At 43.4% G+C, this 22,982-nt stretch overlaps 13 protein-coding genes and 1 non-coding gene across 14 annotated transcripts; 8 read left to right on the top strand and 6 right to left on the bottom strand. All coding sequences in view use genetic code 12, as the record gives it.

Moving 5' to 3' along the window:
* Nucleotides 1-380: 380 nt before the first annotated feature.
* Nucleotides 381-1,001, top strand: PGUG_02618 (uncharacterized protein; the record flags this gene model as incomplete). The annotated part of the gene is made up of 1 exon (XM_001484839.1): nucleotides 381-1,001. The coding sequence occupies one exon, from the start codon at nucleotides 381-383 to the stop codon at nucleotides 999-1,001; it is 621 nt and encodes a 206-aa protein (XP_001484889.2).
* A 70-nt stretch (nucleotides 1,002-1,071) lies between these two features.
* On the bottom strand, nucleotides 1,072-1,145 carry PGUG_05922. Its single transcript has one exon. It is a non-coding gene; the product is annotated as a tRNA-Asn (tRNA).
* Nucleotides 1,146-1,501: 356 nt separating this feature from the next.
* Nucleotides 1,502-2,158, bottom strand: BUD21 (Bud21p; the record flags this gene model as incomplete). The annotated part of the gene is made up of 1 exon (XM_001484838.1): nucleotides 1,502-2,158. One exon carries the CDS (start codon nucleotides 2,156-2,158, stop codon nucleotides 1,502-1,504), a length of 657 nt encoding a protein of 218 aa, XP_001484888.2.
* Nucleotides 2,159-2,249: 91 nt separating this feature from the next.
* Nucleotides 2,250-4,385, bottom strand: PGUG_02616 (DNA-binding SCF ubiquitin ligase subunit; the record flags this gene model as incomplete). The annotated part of the gene is made up of 1 exon (XM_001484837.1): nucleotides 2,250-4,385. The coding sequence occupies one exon, from the start codon at nucleotides 4,383-4,385 to the stop codon at nucleotides 2,250-2,252; it is 2,136 nt and encodes a 711-aa protein (XP_001484887.2).
* A 432-nt stretch (nucleotides 4,386-4,817) lies between these two features.
* Nucleotides 4,818-5,690, top strand: PGUG_02615 (Mn(2+) transporter; the record flags this gene model as incomplete). Its single annotated transcript, XM_001484836.1, has 1 exon — nucleotides 4,818-5,690. The coding sequence occupies one exon, from the start codon at nucleotides 4,818-4,820 to the stop codon at nucleotides 5,688-5,690; it is 873 nt and encodes a 290-aa protein (XP_001484886.2).
* Nucleotides 5,691-5,731: 41 nt separating this feature from the next.
* PGUG_02614 (uncharacterized protein) lies at nucleotides 5,732-8,398 on the bottom strand (the record flags this gene model as incomplete). Its single annotated transcript, XM_001484835.1, has 1 exon — nucleotides 5,732-8,398. One exon carries the CDS (start codon nucleotides 8,396-8,398, stop codon nucleotides 5,732-5,734), a length of 2,667 nt encoding a protein of 888 aa, XP_001484885.2.
* A 439-nt stretch (nucleotides 8,399-8,837) lies between these two features.
* PGUG_02613 (tRNase Z) lies at nucleotides 8,838-11,450 on the top strand (the record flags this gene model as incomplete). Its single annotated transcript, XM_001484834.1, has 1 exon — nucleotides 8,838-11,450. The coding sequence occupies one exon, from the start codon at nucleotides 8,838-8,840 to the stop codon at nucleotides 11,448-11,450; it is 2,613 nt and encodes an 870-aa protein (XP_001484884.2).
* Nucleotides 11,451-11,542: 92 nt separating this feature from the next.
* EST3 (telomerase subunit) lies at nucleotides 11,543-12,160 on the top strand (the record flags this gene model as incomplete). Its single annotated transcript, XM_001484833.1, has 1 exon — nucleotides 11,543-12,160. The coding sequence occupies one exon, from the start codon at nucleotides 11,543-11,545 to the stop codon at nucleotides 12,158-12,160; it is 618 nt and encodes a 205-aa protein (XP_001484883.2).
* A 498-nt stretch (nucleotides 12,161-12,658) lies between these two features.
* PGUG_02611 (mitochondrial 54S ribosomal protein uL2m) lies at nucleotides 12,659-13,759 on the bottom strand (the record flags this gene model as incomplete). Its single annotated transcript, XM_001484832.1, has 1 exon — nucleotides 12,659-13,759. The coding sequence occupies one exon, from the start codon at nucleotides 13,757-13,759 to the stop codon at nucleotides 12,659-12,661; it is 1,101 nt and encodes a 366-aa protein (XP_001484882.1).
* A 172-nt stretch (nucleotides 13,760-13,931) lies between these two features.
* Nucleotides 13,932-14,549, top strand: ATP5 (F1F0 ATP synthase subunit 5; the record flags this gene model as incomplete). Its single annotated transcript, XM_001484831.1, has 1 exon — nucleotides 13,932-14,549. One exon carries the CDS (start codon nucleotides 13,932-13,934, stop codon nucleotides 14,547-14,549), a length of 618 nt encoding a protein of 205 aa, XP_001484881.2.
* Nucleotides 14,550-14,726: 177 nt separating this feature from the next.
* Nucleotides 14,727-16,166, top strand: PGUG_02609 (uncharacterized protein; the record flags this gene model as incomplete). Its single annotated transcript, XM_001484830.1, has 1 exon — nucleotides 14,727-16,166. One exon carries the CDS (start codon nucleotides 14,727-14,729, stop codon nucleotides 16,164-16,166), a length of 1,440 nt encoding a protein of 479 aa, XP_001484880.2.
* A 15-nt stretch (nucleotides 16,167-16,181) lies between these two features.
* On the bottom strand, nucleotides 16,182-16,865 carry DOT5 (thioredoxin peroxidase; the record flags this gene model as incomplete). Its single annotated transcript, XM_001484829.1, has 1 exon — nucleotides 16,182-16,865. One exon carries the CDS (start codon nucleotides 16,863-16,865, stop codon nucleotides 16,182-16,184), a length of 684 nt encoding a protein of 227 aa, XP_001484879.2.
* A 643-nt stretch (nucleotides 16,866-17,508) lies between these two features.
* PGUG_02607 (uncharacterized protein) lies at nucleotides 17,509-19,224 on the top strand (the record flags this gene model as incomplete). The annotated part of the gene is made up of 1 exon (XM_001484828.1): nucleotides 17,509-19,224. The coding sequence occupies one exon, from the start codon at nucleotides 17,509-17,511 to the stop codon at nucleotides 19,222-19,224; it is 1,716 nt and encodes a 571-aa protein (XP_001484878.2).
* Nucleotides 19,225-21,469: 2,245 nt separating this feature from the next.
* On the top strand, nucleotides 21,470-22,270 carry HAC1 (transcription factor; the record flags this gene model as incomplete). The annotated part of the gene is made up of 1 exon (XM_001484827.1): nucleotides 21,470-22,270. The coding sequence occupies one exon, from the start codon at nucleotides 21,470-21,472 to the stop codon at nucleotides 22,268-22,270; it is 801 nt and encodes a 266-aa protein (XP_001484877.2).
* Nucleotides 22,271-22,982: the final 712 nt, after the last annotated feature.

Here is a 22,982-nt window from a genome sequence, read left to right as displayed (position 1 = left end):
ATACAGGTGTGCCCTGCATGCACGAGAAGCGGCGGGCAAAGTCTAGATGCGTCGAAATTCTTTGCATGCAGATGACGCCCGGCCGTATTAGCCATCAAATATAACCTTAATTGCACTGTTCCACTTGGGCGTGCCCTCCACGCATTTGCGATGGCTCGGTTGCTTTAAGGCGACTAACCTATACATCGCGCTCTTCTTAAATTATCGCCTTATCCATTTAATTTTCTTTATTCTTGCACTTTCCTCCATCTACGATCTTGATGTTGGATACGGCAGATTCACCATAACAAAATAATACTTTCATAAATCTTATACCTTCCCCACTCAAGAGTATAAAAGATTTTTTTTCAGCACTCTTCATTTTTCCATAATACCACACCATGATGGGTCTGCTTCTGCACCTTCCCCGTCTTTCCAACACAGGGCATTCATCACAAAACTCATCACAAACCTCGCTCACTTCGCCTCGAAGTTCACTGCTGGAAGATGTGGGCAACCGCAAAATCGATGATCAAAAGATCTGCCAGTGGTATTGTTGTCAATGTGGCCAAAGTTATGGATCGATAACTTACACTGGTGAAGAACGTCATAATAATCTGGAAGATCTATCCACCAAACCAGACTCGCAGTCCACCAATGAAAATCGTGAGCATCACGACGAATCCAACCCACTTCAGGCTTTGCGCTACTACAGCCAGTTTGTGTATGATAATCCGGTCACCGGTGCATACTCATATGCCGCTTCGCACATTCGCGGATTTCTCGACGGAGATTCTACATCCGAAGAAGGCGAAGAAACTGATGGATCGCAGTCGTCACATCCACCCCAAGTATCGCGACAAAGCCTGACCAACGATGTAACCAGCTCCAATTACCTGATTCAACTCGACTCGCAACAAGTGTATATTTCCGTCCCCAGTCGGTTCAATTGTCATCGATGCAACCATATGATGTGTCCCTACTGCTTGAAAATACGAGTCAAAGATCTCAAACACAAATAACTAGCCCCCTCCATGTATACATATGTCCATATAGAATAATGACTTACGAATATGAAAAAAAAAGAATGCTCGACCTCGGAGAGGATTGAACTCTCGATCTTGCGATTAACAGTCGCACGCCTTAACCAGCTTGGCCACGAAGTCGTATTTTCTGGCAAAAGTGGCGGCCGATCGTGTATGTTCGCGCAAACTTAAAAATGAGACAAATCTGACCAGAGTTATTCTATCCACTTTGATGCTCCGTAGGCCCATTACAACCATAAAACTCACCCCCGAGGACGTCTTGGAATATGACGATAGTTTGTCGTCTACCCAAACCAATTCCAAAACTGAAGCAGAATCCGAATCAAGCAATGTTCGAGATCATCAAGCGTCCTCCAATGGACCAACAAAATTGAAAAAATCACGAAATGAACGACTTGGAGTTGAGTAACTTCAAAATTGGGCCTGCTTATGAATACAGCGTGTTTACAGAGTATCTATTCTCTAATGCAATATAATTATTTCCTGTTCAACGACTTGCGATGAAGCCACTTATCCCTCGAACCCACGATTTTTCGCTCTGCCATGGGAACTTGTTTCTTGTTGATCGTCGTATGCACCTGGACTCGAACGGGCCCTTTTTGAATGGCTGCACTTCTGGATTTTTTCAATGCTTTGAGCTTTTCAATTTTCAGCGCTCGTATATCTTTTTCATCATCGAACTTTTTGTATGTGTTCTTCTTCTCTGTGTACTCATCATTAACACCCAGAGTCTGTATGTCCGTCATAATATCATCAGGAAGAAACTCGGGGAGCTCAATTTGCTTTTCTGTTTGACTTCGGCTTCTCTTAAGCTCTTGCTGCTGTTTGTTATGTTGATCCTGCAAACGGCGCAAATGCTTCTGTTCTTTCATAACCTGGCGCCGTAGAGCCTTTTGCCGCCTTTGCTCGTCTATTAATGCGCTCTTTGCTGTAGATGTCGACTCTTCTTCAGGAGCTTCATCGGAATCAGATTCAGATGCTGAACTTTCTGAGCCATTGGGTTCGTCGTTAACAGTCTCATTTTCTTCAGCGGTGTTGTATTCGGATTCATTAATAGTATCGTCGTCATTGAACTTGATCTTCTTGGGCTTGGCTGCCAGTTGGGTGTCTAATCTACTCCTCGTGACCACCATTTCTCTGCCTAGCTCGTGCTCGACTTTTCGCTCATCGCGAGATGGATGGTGCACCCAAACACCACATATACCGAGTTGAGTCAAGTGATCCTCACTCAAACACCAAAGTGTTTCTGCCGTACTCTCTCCACTTGAGCCTTGTAGGGTCGTGAGTTATGAGATCAACTGCTGGATGGTTGCGTAGGAGCTGGAGTGTTTCCGTGTATATGGGAAGACCATGGAGCGTCATAGCTTGTAATTTGCAGCCTAATTCAGTACCGCTGTTGTTCGACGAACGCACCGATTCTAGTAGGGAAAGTATCCCTGTACCATCCAACCGCTCGCAAAAGCTCAAATCTATCGATTTTAGATGAAATTTTGATCTTTTCGTGGCTAGCTCTCGGGCAAAGTTGCGAAGTGTAGTATTATCGACGCCAACTTCATTCAAGTATAGGTGTTCAATATCAGGACACATTTCCATAATATTTCCTAGCGTCAATCGAGGCGAGTTGTTTCGTACCAAGGTATCATTCATAAACTGGATGTTTGTGGAATTTCTTATTGCTAAGCTTTGCAAATTTCCATTGTGGTTTGCAACTTGAAGTAGCCTAATGAACGACCTTGTGCTTAGCGATGTGGAATAAAGGTCTAGGTTCACGAGATCGTGGAGCTGTGGCAAATCAGCAGGGTTGACATCCCACGATCGTATTTGTGCAGTTGCCTCTCTCACGGCCAAGGAACGCAATTTGAACTGGGCACCGTCAAATTGAATATATCTCAAGAGTGAAGTAATGGATAAGGCAGTGTTGTTTTCAAGGTATAGAACACGCAAGTTCTCGCTGTTTTGAAGGAACTGACGGAGCTCAATATCGTTCGTAAAATTGAAGGAGGCAACCTTAAGAGACTCTAAGGATGGAAGGTCGTTAATATGGATGGGAAGGTTTGTAACTTGCAGACGCAATTTCGGGTGGTTGATGAGAGAGAGATGGTGAAGTCCATTGCGTGCACTCATCTCTCGCAGGCTAAAGTGATCGGCAAAAATCTCTGAACAATCCTTTCCCAAGGTATTTTCTAGTATGACCATCTCCAAACTTTCAAGACCCGGGAACGCAGAAAGCAAGAGATTGGCATCAGGAACGTAAGAATTGAACCCAATGCGAAGTGCTTTAACCGCAAGTAGGCTAGTGTCGCTAGAAGCAAACTTGCACACTTGGTTCATCAACATGTGGAAGGAAAGGTTTTGGTTCATAATATCCAATTCTCGGATGGTTATCGCGATCGAAGTTCGTGCCATAGATATGAAAAGCTGGTCCATAATTTTGCTGAAGTTGACCAGGTTGAGCACCGACCTTAGGCGGAACAGCTCTATTTGACGTGTGCTTGAACGGTTCATTACACGGCTCAAAAATTTAATGCCGCTCGAAAACTCTTGGCTTGTTATTTTCTCTCGCATACAGACCCTCTTGTTGTATAGCCTAGGTATCTTTGTGAGGAATTCGTACCATTTTTTGGACACTTGATGGCATGCAAAGATGGATTTCAAAGGAAGTTGAAGAAATACAAGTTCGAGGATATCATCTGTGAGAAGGTCAAGTGGGTCAAGTGTCTTTTTGGTGCTCTTCGTAGGGCGAATTTGTCTGATTATTATATCACTTGAAGAACGTTTCGCTGGAAGTATCGATCTCGAGGAATTTGAAGATTCTGATTCCGGGCTATTGGACCGCAGAGTCATCACCGTATTCTGTTGCTTAGTCTTCAACTGCTGTTTGAGATGTTTGCAACGAGCCTGGAGACTTGAATAGTGTTTTTCAGGTATGTCAACACGATAAAGTTTCTGAGCACGATCCAAATAGTAGAGCCCTCTTTGGGTCACCTTATAAGCATCCAAGTCCTTATTCATCATTATCAATATCTTGGACACTCGCAAATAACCCTTGCAACTGAGAGGCTCATATTCCATCAGTTGTTCACCTTGATGTAAAGCACGCTGCAAATTGTTCATTTTTTCATATGCAGCGGCACATTGATCAAGAACAGCCCCTAGCTTCGGATGTACCAATGGTCCTACCGGGGGGACCTCAGATAATTTGTAAATATTCTTTCGTATAGATCTAACATCATTTTTTGTTAGGTTTTTTATTTCATGGATAACCTTGTTGTACAACTTTATGGATTTACTGTACTCCTCGTTCTTGAAGTAAAGAGTTGCTAGCCTAATGCTATCGTTAACACTTTCTTCATCATACATAATTTGTAGATCATAACCTTGTACGCGAAAGAGTGATTTGAGTTTATCGCGCGCGACTGAGTTTTCTTAACGTTTTAAAATGCTGCAAATTACAGAATCGGCAAGGTAACCTTTTGTTGATTTATATGGGAAATTAGAAATCACACACTTAACAATGGGAAGCTCCACTATAAAGATTTTATGACAAATCCTAAAGATTTTACTAGAATTGGAATAGCTGCAAAATTCACCACTGAGAAAACTAACTCAAACAACCCAAGACTTTCATCCAACAAAATAAGAACCAAAAAATCCACAGCTCCGCTACTTCCTACCATTCATTTGGTATCTCACTTCGCTAACCACTTCGTTCACACTTTCGGTTCCTGACCCCACACTCGATTATGTAATGTATTTACTCTTCCAAAATACATTCATCACAACAGACCAAATATGATTGCACGAGGAATAGAACTTGCAGTATTAACTGCGTTCATGGGAGCCGCTTCTTACGGCGTGGGATCGCTTCCCTTTCGCATGAATCCCGACCATTCCTATTTGAATAAAATTTCCAGATTTAGTGTGGGAATTCTTATCAGTACCTGTTTGGTGATAGCGATCCCTGAAGGAGTTGAGATTCTTTATGATGCTGCTCACGTCAACTACTACGACCAGTCGTTGCTGTTTATGATTGGTTTGCTTCTTTTTTCGGGTTTTTTCTTCATGTTTCTTGTTGATAATTTGGAGACAATTTTCAAGCTTTGCAACCGTCCTCCATTGAACAATGACCAATTCGATGATTCAGACACTTCAACCGTGGCTAAGCTGTTGCTTTCTATCTTCAAGTCCACTTTATCTTTGGGTTTGCTTATTCATGCGGCCGTTGATGGAATTGCATTGGGCTCTGCGTTCAGCGAAGATTCAAAGTCACTTCAATTGATCTTCTTTTTCATGATCATTGTCCATAAAGTTCCCACCGCTTTTAGTCTCCCTACCCTTTTGTTGAAGGAAAATGTTCCCGTAAACATTGCAAAAACCCACTTGTTTTATTTCTCGTTGATGACTCCTTTCACTTCATTGTTAACCTATGTCTTGTTACTGGCGGTGAAGGGCAAGCAAGATTATATTGTCAGTGGTCTTGTGATCTTTAGCGGAGGGCTGTTTCTCTATGTTGTATCGCAGTTTTCTGCAAAGGCTCATGGTCTGAATAACGACTTGCCTCAAATTGGCCAAGAAACCAACAACTCCAATGAAACTAGTACAAACTTCTTGTGGACGATATTTGGAATGTCAATCCCGCTTTTGATTGCTCCTTTCAACTATTAAAAGTATTAATAATATATTCACGTCAACTTTTGTACGATTAACTACTCTTCGTCATTATCCTCAAACACATCCTCCTCGATTTTTTTATGAAGAGTATCGTCAGAATCGTCAGAGTCGGGGACAAAATCTTCAACCCTGTAATTATCGGAATCATCGTCTGTTTTATTAGGTGTACTTCGATCCAGAGCGGTCACTTTTCTAAAAGAGACATTTCGAGTTGACTCTTCGTTGGGTTTCTGAACTTGGAACTGAAGCTTTGCAAACTCCTCCAAATTGTAGCTCGAATTATTACCTGACTTTGATATGTTTGTCTCTTTGAGTCTGTTCAAGCCCACGTATGAGTTCTTGAGAGAATTGGAGTGGGAGATACGAGGCAAGTTGACACTAGCCTTCTCGGTTGCTTCAAGTTCAGGCTCTTTACTTTTATAGCTTGAAGATTTCAAGGCGTACTCAATGTATGGATTTCCAAATGCCCTGTCAGGTGCAAGTATTCTGCCTTGATGCTCATCTCCACCACGGGTTCCTGGAGAGCTTTGAATATTACCGGAGCTTCGAGCCCGACGTACTCCCTTCTTTTCCATGTGGTCCCGAAGCTTTGTGTGAATCCGATCTTGTTCCGTTCTCCACGAGCTGCTATCGGCAGATTTGGGAACTCGTGAATATGGTGAGGCAACACTATATGGTAAAGAAGATAAAGCGGTAGTAGACTTTCCTCTCGAAACACCGTTGCTGGCTGGAGAATGGATACTAATGGAGTTGTGTTTTCTTGGTAAATGCTTGCTGGCCGGCGTTGTTGCAACGGTATTGGAAGTTGAGTTGTGCCGGCGAATCGCAGGCGCTTTCCTCATCGGCACCGAACGATCAGGTGTGACTGGATTGGACAGCAGACGTGGTTGGTAGTTTTGTGGTACAGGGGTGCTAACCAAGGCTGAGAAGTCATTGTGCATCATTTTATTAATGCCATTCGGCACAACCAAAGTGTTTCCATTTTCGCTTGCAGTCGTAATTAAACGACCACGAAGCAAACTGATGGCTTTATCGAGAGCAAATTCCACACCACAATGGTTTTTTATGACCGTGACCTTGGGCCAAGACGATCTAGCGCCTCGAATAACGAAATCGAGTAAAAAATCCGTCGTTGGATTTTCAAAAATTTTCAAAAAATCAATCACCTTATAGTCAGGAAGAATGGTGATGTCACCTGAATAGTTTTGGATTAGAATTGAAATGAGCTTGCTTGACAAGTTCTTATAAATATTGAGTTCATTAAGCACCCGCAAATAATGAACAACTTCAGACGTAACAAAATTGTAGACATTGTTACACAAATTTTTCACTTTGTAGCTGAGTTCGTTATCGTAATCTCCACCAATACTGGTCACCGAAATCTTAAGCATCGGGACCACGTGAGGATTCACTTGGCATGCGATTATATGATCGACGTTAAACATTTCTGATAACCTGGCAATGGGAAGATCGTTCTCCATAGAGCCATCAACAAATTTCATGGAAGTGTCGTTGTTCCATTCTTGAATTTGATTGGTTTTAGGAATCTTTTCATAAATTGTAGTGGATGGGAAAACACCAGGAAGCGAGCAAGACGCACAAACTGCAGACCAAATCAAGCAATTAGGTGCAGTGGTATAGTTGAGAAGTCTTGTCTGTTCATGAATGGATGTTGGCGAGACCGTGATATTCAAGATCTTTCCCGTTCGATTGTAAGCCTCTCTGAACGTTAGGTCGCCCACAAAATCAATCATGGTCTTCTTGAGTCCACATATATCAAAAAATGTACCGTACTTGATGAAATGACTCAAGCATTCTAAGGTGTTCTTCAAATTTCCCTTCTTGGTCGGTTCCTCTCGGTCCAAAGTCGAGTTAATTTCAAAAATACGAAACTCTCTTTCACTGATGTTCTTGAGGAGTTCCACTGTCTCTTCATTTGTGTGTGAGCACATAATACTTGCCATGATAGATCCGGAGGATGAACCACTTATAATCCGGGGAAGTAAGTTCTCCTCAATCAAGGTAATAAGAACACCAATGTGGAAGATCCCAAAGGTGCTTCCACCAGAAAGAACGAGTGCAGTTCGTCCAATGTTCTTTCGGGTCTGGATGAGCATTCCCAATAGATAACGGTCGTCCAAATCGACCTGACTTCCATTGATCAAGTATTCCAACGCCTCCTCGCACTCTTGAGTATATTCCTCAATGAGCTTTTTGGTACCGACGTACGCATGGCGGTACAAGCCTATGTCACCCATATTGCCTATATTTCTTGTCCACTTGGTACGAATCAAGTACAACAAAAGCTTGTAATCTTTGGCCAATCTGGCTTCCCGCATCTCCATGAGACTGCTATAAATCAAGTCATAGTCATATAAACTCGATTTTGGGTTCTCTTTCCATGCGTTATTACCAAGTAATTCATCGAGCTGAAGTGATACCTCTCTCCAGCTTTTATAGGTGATACATGTGCGTTGCTTCTCGAGGAGTGCGCTTATTAGGCCAGCGTGTTCACTTTCGCCGGGTACAACTCTATTTAAGAGAGGTAACTTCCGAGCAAAGTTGGATATTGCAACATATGGGGAAGGACTCGCTTTGGATATGGGACTTCCATGGTCAGATAAAAGAGCCTCTATGATCTCTGAGTGGTCTTCGCGGGAGCTTATCAAGCTATCTGCCGTTTTCAACCCTATTTCTGTCATAGAAACCTGGTTCTGTGTGGTGGAGTAACGACAGTAAACCCACACTCACTGTCACAAGATAATGACATAGGATGTCGCGCTTGGGCCACCAGCCTTGCGGCATCGCCGCGACATCTGGGGACACACGTCTTTTGCAAATCGAGCAGAGCCATCCATGACTCAAGAGAGGCTGCACATTAATTAGGCGAGTATAGAATTAGTCACGGTGGTAAAAATACATCCATTCACACGTGTGCTCCATTCCTCATCGAAGTTTCACGTCGCAGCTAGCCTCAGAACTAAGAAAGGAAGGAGACCAGAAGTCAAGCGAAAGAAAAAGAAGAAGGTTTTAAGCGACAAGACCGGAGCACACTTGGTTTCACCTCAGTTTTTCAACTCTGTGAGCGAGTACAATACATTTTTCACCAAATTTGCCGATTTCAAGGAATTCACAAGCGCAATGTTCACATTCACAACCATTACTCACAAGACCAGTGACACTTCCCACCCACTAGTTATGCTCACCAACAGGGAAGGGTTCCGATATCTTTTCGGAAAGATCCCTGAAGGCACGCAGCGGGTTTTGAATGAAGAACGAATAAGACTTGGCAAGTTGCGTGGGATATTTCTTACTGGTATACTTCTGTCGTGGTCGCAGATTGGCGGTCTTCCTGGACTTTTTTTGACGGTGAGCGATGCAACGAAGAAAGATATCGATCTTTACTCGAACTCTAGCGGACTACTCACTTATCTCGTCTCTACGTGGAGATATTTTGTATTCCGCAAAGGTGTTCAGATGAATATCAAAGATACTACCACCGCAGAATTCATCGCTGACAGCACTGTCCTAGTGAAGCCCATTCGAACAGCCAGCAGCCGCCAGAGTGAAGTACCCGCTACTCCTCTGGGCATAGTGCCTTCGCTTAAGAAACTCATGTCATTGATGTTCCCCTCTGATACATCTGCTGTTAATGATCCCGATCCAGCATCTTATAAATCTGATCCTTCCGAAACCGAGATCCATACACATGTCAAGCTTCCCGATCCTCATGCGCTGAGTTTGGTCCAAAACCAGCTTGCAATCAATTACTTGATTCGCTTCCTTCCTATTCGTGGAAAGTTCGATCCAGTCAAAGCGAAGGCACTTGGGATCAAGCCAGGTATAGATTTTCGTAAATTGACCCAAGGCTCGACCGTGTACAATGAAAGCGGTGAACCAGTCTATCCTGAGCAAGTGATTGAGCCATCAAAGCATTTTTCAAAAGCCTTAATTTTGGACATCCCGGACCCGTCGTATTTGCATACCGCAATAAATACTAATGATTGGTTCGAAAAGAACGAAGAGGTTGGAGAAGAGGCTATTGGAATTGTGTACCATTTCTTGGGTGATGATATTGACATTGGTCTGGAAGCATACAGAGACCTATTGCAAAAATTTCCATCGAACTGTAAGCACATCGTGAGCCATTCAAAGTTCGACAAAGATGTTTTGGTATTCAAGAGTGCGGCCGAAAACCTACTTAAATTGAAATCCTTGCAAAGCGAATGTTACAATTTGCCGTACGTGGCAGACTCCAACCAAAGTATACCTCTAGAAGGTATTTTTAGATTGCATCAACAGCAGCAAGTTGTTGTGAAACCAGATGAGATCACTAATAATTACCGTCAAGACCTGAATGAGACTTGGGAATCAATCTACGATTCAGTCTCCACTCAGGGGTCCTTCCGACTTCCCGAAAAATCGCAGCTTTTGTCATCTGAACCAATTCCATTCAACTCATCGAACACAAGCTTGCGTGATAAAGTCCAAGTATACACCCTTGGTACTGGTTCAGCATTGCCGTCTATCCCCAGGAACGTTATCTCGACATTGGTTCGTATACCGTACTCTCTGGGCGACAAAGTTGAGTTTCGAACAATGATACTCGATGGGGGAGAAAACACCCTAGGTACCATAAATAGGATGTTCAGGCATGGTGATGGAAGCAAACTCCAACAAATCTTTCTGGAGTTATCTTTGATTCACTTGAGCCATTTGCATGCTGATCATCATTTGGGGCTAGTCTCTATCATCAATGAATGGTTCAAGCACAACAAGTCCACCGCGAAGAAGCTTTACCTTATTCTTCCTTGGCAATACAATCACTTTTTGAGTGAGTGGTATCGTTTGGAAGAATATTTTTCAGCAGACGTGGACATTAATCGTCTCAAATATCTTAGTTGTGAAGAGTTCTTGCGAGACAGAGCGCCAGAGTATAAGCAGTTTAGCATCCAAGAGTTTGAAGAACAGTTCGATCGAAAGGATCTTAAAAAGCTGATTGCCAAAGAGCCATTAGCACCTCGAAGTACCGCACTCATTGAAGAACTTTACGAAGAATTGAAACTAGTCAAAGTGAGCACCGTTCGGGCAATCCACTGTTACTGGTCTTATTCAATAAGCTTGGAGTTCAAGTTGGATCCCACCGAAACATTCAAGATTTCTTACTCAGGAGATACACGCCCCAACCCTAAGTTTGTGGATATCGGGTACTCTAGTGACTTGTTGATTCATGAATCCTCTTTAGATCACGAGTTGATTGAGGAAGCTCTAGCTAAAAAACACAGCACCATGATCGAGGCAATTGAAATGTCAAGGCTCATGAATTGTGGCCATGTGATCCTCACTCATTTCAGTACTCGGTATTGCGGATCTGCTAATTTCGTGTCAGACCAAGCGTCGTTGGAGAATCTTTCAGAGCAACTAAGAAACTATTTATTAAGCACGGGTGCCACACCCAATATTTTCGAGTACGGTTTGCGGTCGGAGAGACCTACCAAATCGTTTGAAGATGTTGTGGTTTGTTTTGCTTTTGATATGATGGTGGTTAATTTGAGGAGTATGGCCAAGCAAAAGGACAGCATTAAAGAGATCATGGAAATTTTCCAAAGCGACGAGCCTGAGGCAGATGGTGAAAATCAGCCCAAAGGTGCAAAAGAGGCTAAGAAGAAAGAAGAGAAGCAGGAACTTAAAAGGCTACAGAGATTGGCACTCAGCAGCCAGAAAAAGAGAAGAGTCAATGACGAAGAAGTTTGAAGCTGAAGTTAGCATGTAAGTATTGTAAATAGACCAAGATCTAAATTAGGCATTTTCATTTAAATTTGGACATTTGATTTAGTTCGCGCGCTATGTACGAACCTACTTATGAATGGGAAATAGTACTTCAAACTACTTGGATACAAAAGGCCGTTACCAGATGTTTGCAGCACCACTTACGATTCAGTGCTACTGATGTTGAACATCATTTTATACACCCTTCGCATAAGAAGCATGTTCGAGAAACTCCCATCATCAGAGTGTATCGATACCTCAAAACCACAGATCAACTAGCTTTAACAGCCATTGTTTCAGATACCAGACACTTAATCTTTGCAAAGTTCCCATATGACCCAACTATAATCAAATTTGAGCAGCTCTATCGTCAACGACTAACGTACATGACAGCGGGTTGTCTCTTCGTAATCAAGCAAGCCAAACTAAGATTTGCCAAGCCTGGTGAAGTTGCAAAAGACTTTGATTTTTCCATCTCACCGAATATTCAGATCGTGATCTTGGAAATTGACGATTTTACTGTCTTTCTGAGGGACCAAGCCATACTTCCTCACGAAGCACTCTCAAAAGTCAATATGATCTATTACGATCGAGAGTACTATGATTTGTGTGGACGAGATTGCTACATCCCAGAATACTCCAAAGATGTGGAGAAACAAGTCTCGGATGACTATGGGGATGTGGTCTCCGTCTAGCCTCACTTCTATGCAATTTCGACCTCGGTTCTAGGCAAATTTCAATGGTGCGTTTGTGGTTCACAAACAGCCTTAACCTACTATTACATCAATGTCTTCATCTGCTCGCCTACTGGACGCTTTGGACGATTTGGCTGTTCAAGCGTCTGGCTACATACGTGACGATCTGGTTGACGAAACCAGAAGCGTTCATCTGCAACACTCGAATCAATATTCGGCAAACTCTGGTAGCAGGTCAATATCGTCCGAGACCCACTCATACAATGAAAACGACCATCTCCTCCCCTTGTACCGGCAGCCAGGATCTGTACGGCCAAGTCTGTTTCTACGCCTTTTGGAAGTATTGGGTTCGATCAACGTAGACGGAGCAAGTACTTGTGCCATTTTATTTCGACTTTTTGTTATAGTGTTGGTAGCATTGTCCGGACTCTTTGTATGGAAGCTGGATATATGTAATGGATGGATTGAATATACCTGATTTTAGTGTATGTACATGAATTATCTACGTGGTCTGTCCTGGACCTTTCTCTTGTTAACGTTTTTGAACTTTCTGGTCTTTGCAAACTTCTTTAGACCCCACATCGATTGCGACACCTTATTGGACTTGGACTTACCACGTCCACCACCATGAGGATGATCAAATGCGTTCATAGCCACACCTCTAACCATAGGTCTTCTGCCTCTATGACGACTACGTCCGGCCTTACCCCATGAAATAGCCTGATGTTCTTTATTGGACACCACACCCAATGTGGCATGGCACTTTATGTTGACGTAACGGTGTTCTCCAGAACTGAGACGCACCACTACTCGGTTTTCTTCGGGATGCTTCGATAATAAGCGACCAAAAGTTCCGGCCGATCTCATTAATTGACCTCTTCCGCCAGGATGCAAACCAATGTTGTGGATGATAGAACCCACGGGGATCATGTGCAACGGTAAGCAGTTACCACGCTGAATGATACGAGAGTTGAGTAATGCTTCATCGATTTCACCATTGTTCGTTTCCTTCATTTCCTGGAGAAAATCTGCGGGTAAACCACTTCTAAACGACTCCACTTCATCGCCTGCTCTCAAACCAGAAGCAGCCAAAATGTAAGATAAATCGCCTGTTTCGTTATGTTTCACCAACGCAATGTGACCCGACCGATTGGGGTCGTATTCTATTCTGACTACAGTTTGCTTTCCTCCACGCAATCTATGAGAGTCCACCAAACGGTGGCGTTGCTTGTGGCCGCCTCCACGTCCCCTTATAGTTATGTGACCGGTATTGTTCCTACCAGCAGTCTTTTTCTTGGGTGCCGTAAGTTCCCTGATTGGGCGTCCCTTGTGGAGATGATCGTGTATAGGTTTCTTAAAATGCGTCGAACCGGGTGCGAGATGGCCATTGGCGTGACTTTTGAGTTTGACATGTGCCAATGTCAATTTTCGCTGCCGGCGGTAAATCTGGTCTCTTCGTTCAAGATCAGTTATTTCGTCCTCATTGGACCCAGAAGCAGAACCGCTTTGGGATACCGTACTCTGAAGCCTGACGAGTAATCTTGAGGCTACAGGCCTGTAAGAAGGCGCACCTACGGCCGTACGGAACCAAGGTAACATCAGCGATCCTGTTTCTCACGCAAGACCAAATTGGTGAGAAAAATTGTCAGTACCGATATTACGCGCGCGAAAACTGATGCTGGGTAAGACACAGAACGATGCTCGTCCAGTAATATTCGCGAATTGGTCGGCTTTCAAAGTAGACATCCTATAGCACCATCTCATACAAAAAATGATGTCCCGTATGTTTGTGCGTTCGATGGCATCGGCCACTAAGGCCATCAAGCCTCCAGTGCAATTGTTTGGCGTCGATGGTACTTATGCTACTGCCTTATACCGTGCTTCTGTGGAAGACTCCTCTGTCGAAAAGAGTTACCAAGCATTGACCAAAGTGAACGACTTGATCGAAACGGATGCCAAGGTCAACCAATTCTTGAACAACCCTGCCTTGTCGAGTGACGACAGAAAGGTTGTGATCGATACAATTGCTTCGTCGTTGAAGTTGGACAAAACTGTCACCAACTTCTTGACCGTGTTGTCAGACAACAACAGATTGAGTGAGTTCAAGTCCATCTACACCAAGTTCGGTCAATTGAACGACGCAGAACAGGGTATCGTGGAAGCCACCATCACCTCAGCCAAGCCTTTGGACTCCAAGATCTTGAAAAGATTGCAGACTGCCATCACCAAATCATCCTTTGTGGGAGACGGCAAGACTTTGAAGGTTGCCAATGAAGTCAACCCTGAAATTTTGGGAGGTTTAGTAGTTGAAGTGGGAGACAAAACTGTTGACTTGTCCATCTCCCTGAAGGTTGCCAAGTTGAACGCTACTTTGAGTGAAGCCTTGTAATCCACCCGCATTGCATTTTGTTGTCGGTTGCCACAGGTTTACTCATTCATGTAGAAACGTCATAGAATGATTATTTGTTGAATATTGTAGCCGAATCGTTTAATCTCTATACTCTTCCCTGTATGCCCTACTAAATCACCTTAAAATCTGGTCGCATTTTTATAGTTTACTCAAATCATGACAGGGTCCAGGATATGGGGCTCGTTGAAATGGGTGGTTACCATCGTTGCTGTTGCCCTCAATGCATTTGTGTATTTCTATCCAGATATTCTCAACGCCCCGGGTCAGTGTAATTGGCACAATCAAGCCCCATTGACTAGCAAACACAGTTACTTGAATAAGATTCCATCTCCATGGCGTGACTACGTTTTGCTGAATTTTCCGTCCCTCAGAACTCCCAAGGAAGAAGAGCCATACTCCAATATCCGAGACATCAAGTTGTTGGCGTTCGGAGATCCACAAATCAATGGAAACTGGGCACTGACTAAATACATCAAGCGTTTGGACAATTATGGAAACGACTATTATTTGGGCCACATTTACAAAACGATGAAAAATCGTCTCGAACCGGACTACGTTGCAGTCATGGGAGATCTCTTTTCGTCGCAATGGATTTTGGACTCTGAATTCTACAACAGAACGTACAGATTCGTTGAGCGTTTGTTCACAAGATTGCCCGAATATAAGCAAAATGTGTTGGAAACACACGCCAAACATGAAGACTACGATTGGATGGGTTTTCATGACCGGGAAAAGGCCATGGACCCGGTTGAACGATTCAACTCTCGCGTTTACAACGACGTATACGACTGGTACAATTACTCTGCCAAACCACCTGCAATAAAAGAACCACTTTTTATCAATTTAACTGGAAATCATGATATTGGATACAGTGGGGATGCTACGTGGCAGCATATGGCTCGGTTTCATTTATTGTTTGGGCAAAACAACTATGTGATAAATTACAATAAGGGTCTGCCTCAGGAATGGAGATTGGTTGTTTTGGACTCGTTGACTCTCGAGGGCCCAGCTCTTCAGCCAGAATTCTTGGATTATACTTGGTCATTCTTGGAAAACCTTCGTGACAGAGAAAACCCAACCTTCAAAGGAAGTACCGTGTTATTGACCCATATACCATTTTACAAGAAAGAAGGCATTTGTATGGACGGTCCCGAACACATTTATTATGACGAAACTTATACGCGAGAGACGTACAAGAATGGAAACCTTAGGTCCCAAAACCATTTGTCATACGAAACAACTCAAAAGGCTTTGGGTATCCTTTTTCCCAACGAGGATAAACCAGGCATTTCCCTTACAGGACATGACCATGAGGGGTGTGACAGTTACTACAACTTCGAAGGAGATCACTGGGTAGCATCTAAGACTCCAAACGCCAGCCAGAGAGCACCAGTTCGCGAGATTGTCGTCCGCTCCATGATGGGAGATTTCGATGGTCAAACTGGAATATTAACCGGGCAATTCGACGAAACTTCCAGCAAGTGGGAATTCAATTTTTCTTACTGCTCGTTTGTTGTTCAGCATTGGTGGTGGGCCTCAAAGGTTACCGCAGCAATCTCCTTGTTATTGCATTCAATAAGTTTTATTTCTCGATAATTTTAGGCTAAAGAATTATTTCAGCTCCTTTTGTTCCTCCTTCAGCTCCTCCTTCACATCGTCCTCCAGATTGTCCTTCAGCTTTTCCTTTTTGATGAAATTCTCGATTTCTTCTTTTGCTGAGTTGATACTAATTTCTGGGCTGATACCAATCAGTTTTACTCTGAGTACTGAATCCACAAAGATCCAGTGAGAGCGTTTAATGCCCAGGGGCAGCTTTTTAGCCCCCAATGGCCCGATCAACTTTTTATTCGGGTCCGAAAGAAGTGAATACTCCAAGCCCTGCTTGGTAATGAAATTTTTCTGAGCCTTGGGGGTGTCGCTTGAAATACCAAATACAGTTGTGTTAGAGTCTTTCAAGAATTTGAAATTCTTCTGGAATCCGCATACTTGTCTCGTGCAACCAGGAGTTGAAGCCTTGGGGTAGGCGAAAATTACTAGGTACTTTGTGCTTGCGGCTGCCTTTCTCAAATTGACTTCATTTTCGTCTTCATCAAGCAACACGAGATCAGGAATTTCGTCACCCACTTGCAAATCCTGGGACTTAGCGACGTCATTCTTTGCTGGTTCCGACTCCTCTTTCAAAGGTGTGTCAGTTTTTTGTTTCTTTTTGGGAGTCTCCACATCATTGTTAGTTGCAGTGGTGCCATTGGCTGACGATTGAGCTGCCAATCTTGACGACTGGCGTTTGGTGGACATTATAAATGAAAAGTGGAGGAAGCGGTTATGGCTTTATTAAGCCACAGCTTACATGCAGTGTAAAATTGAAGCTCTGCATATAGCGGTGTTGAGTACGATCCACGGCTATATCTATGCAAAAAATACGTACGATAAAGCTGATTAGAGTATTGCAGTGTAAGGGACTGATATCATGATCATTTTAAGGTCCATGAAATAAAGGTTTTTTTTTTTGAGATTGGAATTAGTAATAATACTGAAATTTGCAATATTCAGAATTTTTGTTGTAGTGTTTCCATTAGCATATACTCATTCACAACTCTTGTCATACTCAAGATTTACTTAACTACAACTAATTTTAAAGCAAGTGGCTAGGTTTATATAATGCGCATCTCTAGCGCGGGGCACCGTAAATATGCACAGAACAATTAGCGAGCAGCCCAATTGTTTACTCCAGTGTGGGTATTTCCATCCAAACTTTGCAATTAATACTATACTACTTCCTCGGAGCATTCATTATACTGCATCTCTAGACGCAGCTGATATTCTACAGTCAAGAACCGTCGTCTGCTACCAATACCCTAATTCTGTACAGGTAGCGTTGTGGCTTATTTGCAGGATCCATCCCTGTTCCAGACTGGTTGATGACTATTAAATTACAATTATGAAACGACTATTCCGTAAAAAGTCAAGTGGCGAGGATTTTTCTCCAGAGAGAGTCCTTGCGACTCGCACTAGAAGCTACAGCTTTCCTCTGGAAAATACTTATGAAGTTTTACACAGTCCTAGGGGCACTTCCTTTCCAAGTACTCCTCTGCTATCAGGAAATGTTTTTGCATTTTCCGGAAATCACCGGCCATATAATGACCCCGATCAGGTGGTCGATCCTCTATCAGCTGATGTGCAATCTGTTGCTTTGTCAGAGGCCGAAACATTGTTTGAAGAGAAAAGAACGAGGTTGCATCTTCAAGAAACCTACTTGGATAATTTCACCCATTACTTGCCATTCTTACTCCTGCGACAGCGGTTTGCATCTACTGAGTACTCTCTGGATGACGCTACGTCTCCATCGGAACAGGCACCAGCTTCGAATAATCATGGCGTGATCAATGGCGACGCAGGATTGACATTTGACTCTGGCGATGATCTTCCTACAATGATTGACGAGCCCATTGAAGAGAATGATACAACAGACAGCGAGGATAAAATACTAACGAAATCTTTGCGTAATTTTACTGTCAAGCGAGAATGCATTTTGGCCAGTGAGCTCTTTAAGGGTAATTCGTACGTGTTTCCTTCAATGGAATCGTTTCAGCTTTTTCGACAGTTGAGATCTAATTTGAAAAAGTCTCGAAAAAGCTCCACCTATCTATATGATAGAGGTGGAAGTATTAAGATGCAGCCAAGTCGGTCAAGGAGCAGCGTAGACGATGGAGACATAATTGATGAGCGACAGCACCTAATTCCATTAAATTACAAGATTAAGGGACAAGGACTTCCTCTATTGAAATTTTACGTCCCTTACATGCAATCTTTCCGTCGAAGTACTCCATTCATCATATTTAAGCGATTCAAGGAAATACCTGAACCACCTGAAAATAACGAAAAGATCGACTTGAACCCTGAAAACGACTTCGAAACTTACACGTATTGTACTGTGAACACAAAGTATAGCCAAGATCTAAGGCGTTACATTTTTAATTTTACCCCCGCTGGTCAGGAGGAATTTCAAATTCTTGTATTTCAGCACAACATGAAACCATTTGCTGATTTCAATTACAAAGATACTCGGTTTCGTGTCGTGGGAACTACCCTAGCTACTGGATACCTTGCCAGCTACAGCCCCAGAATGAAACTAATGGTCATTGACAGCAACAAGCCATCATTATGTGATAAAGTAATCGAAAGGAAAGGAGGATTCGAGTTGAGGTCTATAATGAAAAAGAAGACAACAACACCAAAGAGTGAACCTCAATACTCCGGGCTAAGAAACCCCTTTCCTGAACCATCCTGTCCCCTTCTCGACGACAACCATTTGGACTTTGCGATCGCACATAGTCAAACTGCAAGGTACGTTCCCAGGTCAAAGCCACCCTTTGGTGCATTTCAAGACTCAATTGTGTACGATGTTACACCCACACTTTTGCCAAAGAAATATAGTGAGTCTGGTAAGTTTGAAGTCTACCAGGATGGATTGTCGTTACCTGATCAGGACATTGATAGTACGTTGAGCGTGGACACTGACGTATTAGTGCTCAATTGCATACTACTTTCACTTCGAGAGGCGGGTATTAGAAGTGCAAATAGAGGTGCCACCAATAGTGTAGGACTAAGTCCTGGCCTTCGCATGCTCTCCGGCTTTGCTGGAGCAGCTAATTAGAATGTTTATGTACATTTTATTATACGACACTAGTTACAATTATGATCTATCTGGTGATCTGGACCGGTCTCTTTCGTGGGGGGATTGTGGAGGAGAGCGAGAATATCTCTCCCTAGACTTCTGAGCAGAGTATTCACTACTTGGTCGACGATCTGGGTATTCTCCACGGTCTGGGTAGTCCCCACGATCAGGGTAGTCTCCAGCATAATCTCGGCGATCACGATAGGCCCTACGGACCGGGTATTCTCCACGATCTTCCACGTAGTCCTCTCTGGACCTTGACCGTTCTGCACGGTAATCACGGTCACTTCTCTCGGGAGCACGAGGTCCTCTCAGACGAAATGCGTTTGGCGGTGGGCCGTAACGACTGGGGCGACCACGGTACTCCGCATCATAATCGTCATATCCATAGTCGTCATATCCCCTATATCCACCTCTACGGCCGCCTCTATAGCCTCCCCTAGGAGCATAATCGTAGTCTCGACGTGGGCCAGATTCGTACTCGTAAGAGTAATCGTCTCTACCTCGATATCCGTAACCACCTCTACCTCCAGAAGGCCCCCCATATGGATGATATCCACGGCCATAGCTGTGACCGTAGCCTCCACGACCTCTCGAACCTCTACGATTTGAGTATGGGTCAGACCTGGCGAGCTGGACTACCAATCCATCTGCTAAGGAATAAGGTAAAACCTTGCCATTCAATTCCAATGCCTTCTCACAATCTTCGGCTTCCTTGTACTCGACAAATGCATATTTTTCACCGTCATCTGTTCGTGGCGGAGGGATGTCAAGGCGAACAAGGTCTCCATACCTTTGGTTAATGTCTGAAGCAAATGGATAATAACATTATAATATTTTCCGGGAAATCAAGTCTGGGACCACAAGACTTCTGATGGCAAAATTCCGATTGAGGAGGTGAAGGAGGAGTTTGGGAAGGAGAAGATTGGAATCGAAAGCCGACATGAAATACAGTGGAGCTGATCAAACGAAGATTCGAGCGGACAAATAATATAACTAGGAGGGAATAACATACTTTTCAAATTCAGGGGCCAAGTCGGCCGCCTTAGACTCTCTAGAGAATCCTGTCACGTATAGGGTATTCTTGGGCATTGAGCCGCCTTCTTTTTAGGATGTCGAGTTTTCGCTCTGAAGGTGAGAATATACTCGCTTTGATTAGGTAATACAAGTCTTACTGCACATACTTTGCAAGTCACTGTGTTAAAGCATGGAAAGCGTAATTAGTTATTCGATTTTTTAGGTTTGTGACGCAGCTCGGAGAAAGTACGAGAGAATAAGGTTGGAGATGCCAGCCTGGGAGCAAATAAAGGGCATTCTTCTTTCCAATAACTCTATAATTAATACAGTGAGTAGCATAGTAACCCAAATTCTACAGTGTCTACTTTACGTCTTCTCTGTCCAAGAGTCTCTGTTCACTCTCATGACGCCTCCAGAACTTGCTGGATCAATTGAAAGGGCACGGTGCTAGTGCAGAACGTTTGATTTACACAGAGCCTGTATATTGCACCCTTCGCAGGCCCACCACCGAGTCGGGTAGTGGCGACCTCAATGAGCGTCGGATTCGAGACCAATTGGTTAGGAAGGGGCGTAATCGCAACAGGTCCTGTACACAATTTGAAACAGGTGTTTTACAGAGTTTTCAGTCTCAATAAACATGAAGTACTGTGCTGCAAACGCCTTTCAAAGAGGCGAGGCTTACTCACTACACGCTCATTATCGGACACAGCTCTTGCCTCTAAATAAATACAAGTACGCGTGTACAATGAAAAGAAAACAATATCACCGCCTGTGTATAGTAATACACGCAACAACAGGGCGTGCAAAGGCGAGATCGTGTGTAGTCGTAGCAACGCAGTAATGAGGCTTGGGGGCGCATTTCGCGATTTCTTGCGGATTCCACCCGCTTCGATGCAGGAAATTTAGGGGCTGTTTGGCAGTGAGGTGAGGGGAGGCGACGCAATTGGTGTGTTTCTGCCTGCGCCCACGCCGCGCTCATGCCGAAGCTCTTTTTTTAGCGCGTGCAGGCTTCGGAGAGCGTGCGAATCTGGATTCCTCGGCCAATATAAAGAGGAGAACTCAGCCAAGTCGCACCAAAATTCATTTTTCACCACTTTCTTTTAGGAAAGTTTTACACAGTTAATCCTATTGTTCTTACTAGAGCATTCCCTCGTCATCTTCGGCTTACACCCCTTTATCTTAGCCACCTGTCCATATTCTTTTCATCATGTCTGACGTTGTTGATTCGGTCTCGGAATCTAACCTCAAGTCGAGCTTGCCTCCAAGGAAGAGGGCAAAAACCAAGGAAGAAAAGGAACAACGCAGAGTAGAGAGAATTCTCAGGAACAGACGTGCAGCTCATGCTTCTCGTGAAAAGAAAAGGAAGCACGTGGAGTACTTGGAAAGTTACGTCGTCAAGTTGGAGCAAAACCTTTTCAAGCTTCAGTCAAACTTGGATAGAATCATGCCACTTTGTGACGAATCCAAGCTTCAGAGCGTTGAAATAAATGAAATCGAGAACTTGCTGGATTTGAAAGAGAAAATACATGCAAATCTCAGCAGCACTACTTTTGGCTCCGATGATAATGAGAATTCTCGGTCAGCTTCTGCTGATGTGGAACCTCCATTCAAAAAACAAAGAGTGTATTCTGAAGGAGATGAGCACGAGGCTGCAGAGGATGATGCCTCAGGCTACGATTCTCCTGTCAAATCTGAACACTCTGAGTCCAACGATAAGGAATTGTTGTCGGTCAACAAGGGCGATAATTCTTACTTCAACTACTTATCGCCCATTTCCATTAATTCCCCAATCAACAGCCCTATCGATTTGACCTTACAAAAATCGGATTCCAATATGCCATCATTCTCTTTGGATGATCCAAGTCACCAGAATGAATCGTCGATATCCCCGGTGTCCACTCCGGTAAGTCATGAACCTGAAACTTCTACTTTTGATGTTATGGGACAAAATCCAGAAGAGATTTTGTATCCTAAGTTGTACGATCTGGTATCGTTAGCTGTGGAGTGATGAAGTGGTTTAAAGTTCTCTGCTTGTCTGAGATGAATTTCGCTAATAGCGCATAGTGTGAGGAGCAGTATATTAATTTATGGTTGACCGCTAGGGAGTGGTTTGCCGTAAATTAATATACGTGGAATTTCTCCTAGCACTCATCTCCAGGTTTACAGCATCGAAGTAACTTTTTTCATTTCACGCTTTCGCTAATGATTCCACGTATTTAGCAACTTGGTGGTCTGCAGTGCCATTTCAAGAAGAAGACTTTCAGTTCAAGGCTGAGGAAGATGACGGAATATCGTCGATACTAATGGGTAGATTTCAAGACTACGAAGTAGTCGTGGATAACGGTTTCTTAGATAATGGAGATCTTGATGAGTATTTGGTATTCTGAAGGGTTATTTTTTTGGGTTTTGGGTTGTATTTAGTTTCTACTATGAGGTTGGTTGGCTTGTTAATGTTTCACTCGCAACTCAGTGAACATTGGATCGGAGGGTATTACGATAATTGGAAGCTTGAAATTCAAATTATGGCGCGCCCTTTGAGCAGCGACGTGTTTGATGCTTAAGTATCTCCGAGCATTGTGATATACAGACGGTTCAATATGTTCTCTGCTTGCAGTGAAAGTCCAAGTCTTCTGATTGATATTGATATATGTATTTTGGATCATGGTGTAGAATTACAGGTAAATCCTATGCAGGCCTTAAGACATATTTGCCTTGCGATA

This window comes from Meyerozyma guilliermondii, genomic scaffold (assembly GCF_000149425.1).
Source record: "Meyerozyma guilliermondii ATCC 6260 scaffold_3 genomic scaffold, whole genome shotgun sequence".
Taxonomy (NCBI): Eukaryota; Fungi; Ascomycota; class Pichiomycetes; order Serinales; family Debaryomycetaceae; genus Meyerozyma; species Meyerozyma guilliermondii.
The sequence above is the reverse complement of the archived record's forward strand: the minus strand, read 5'-3'. Positions and strand labels throughout refer to the sequence as shown.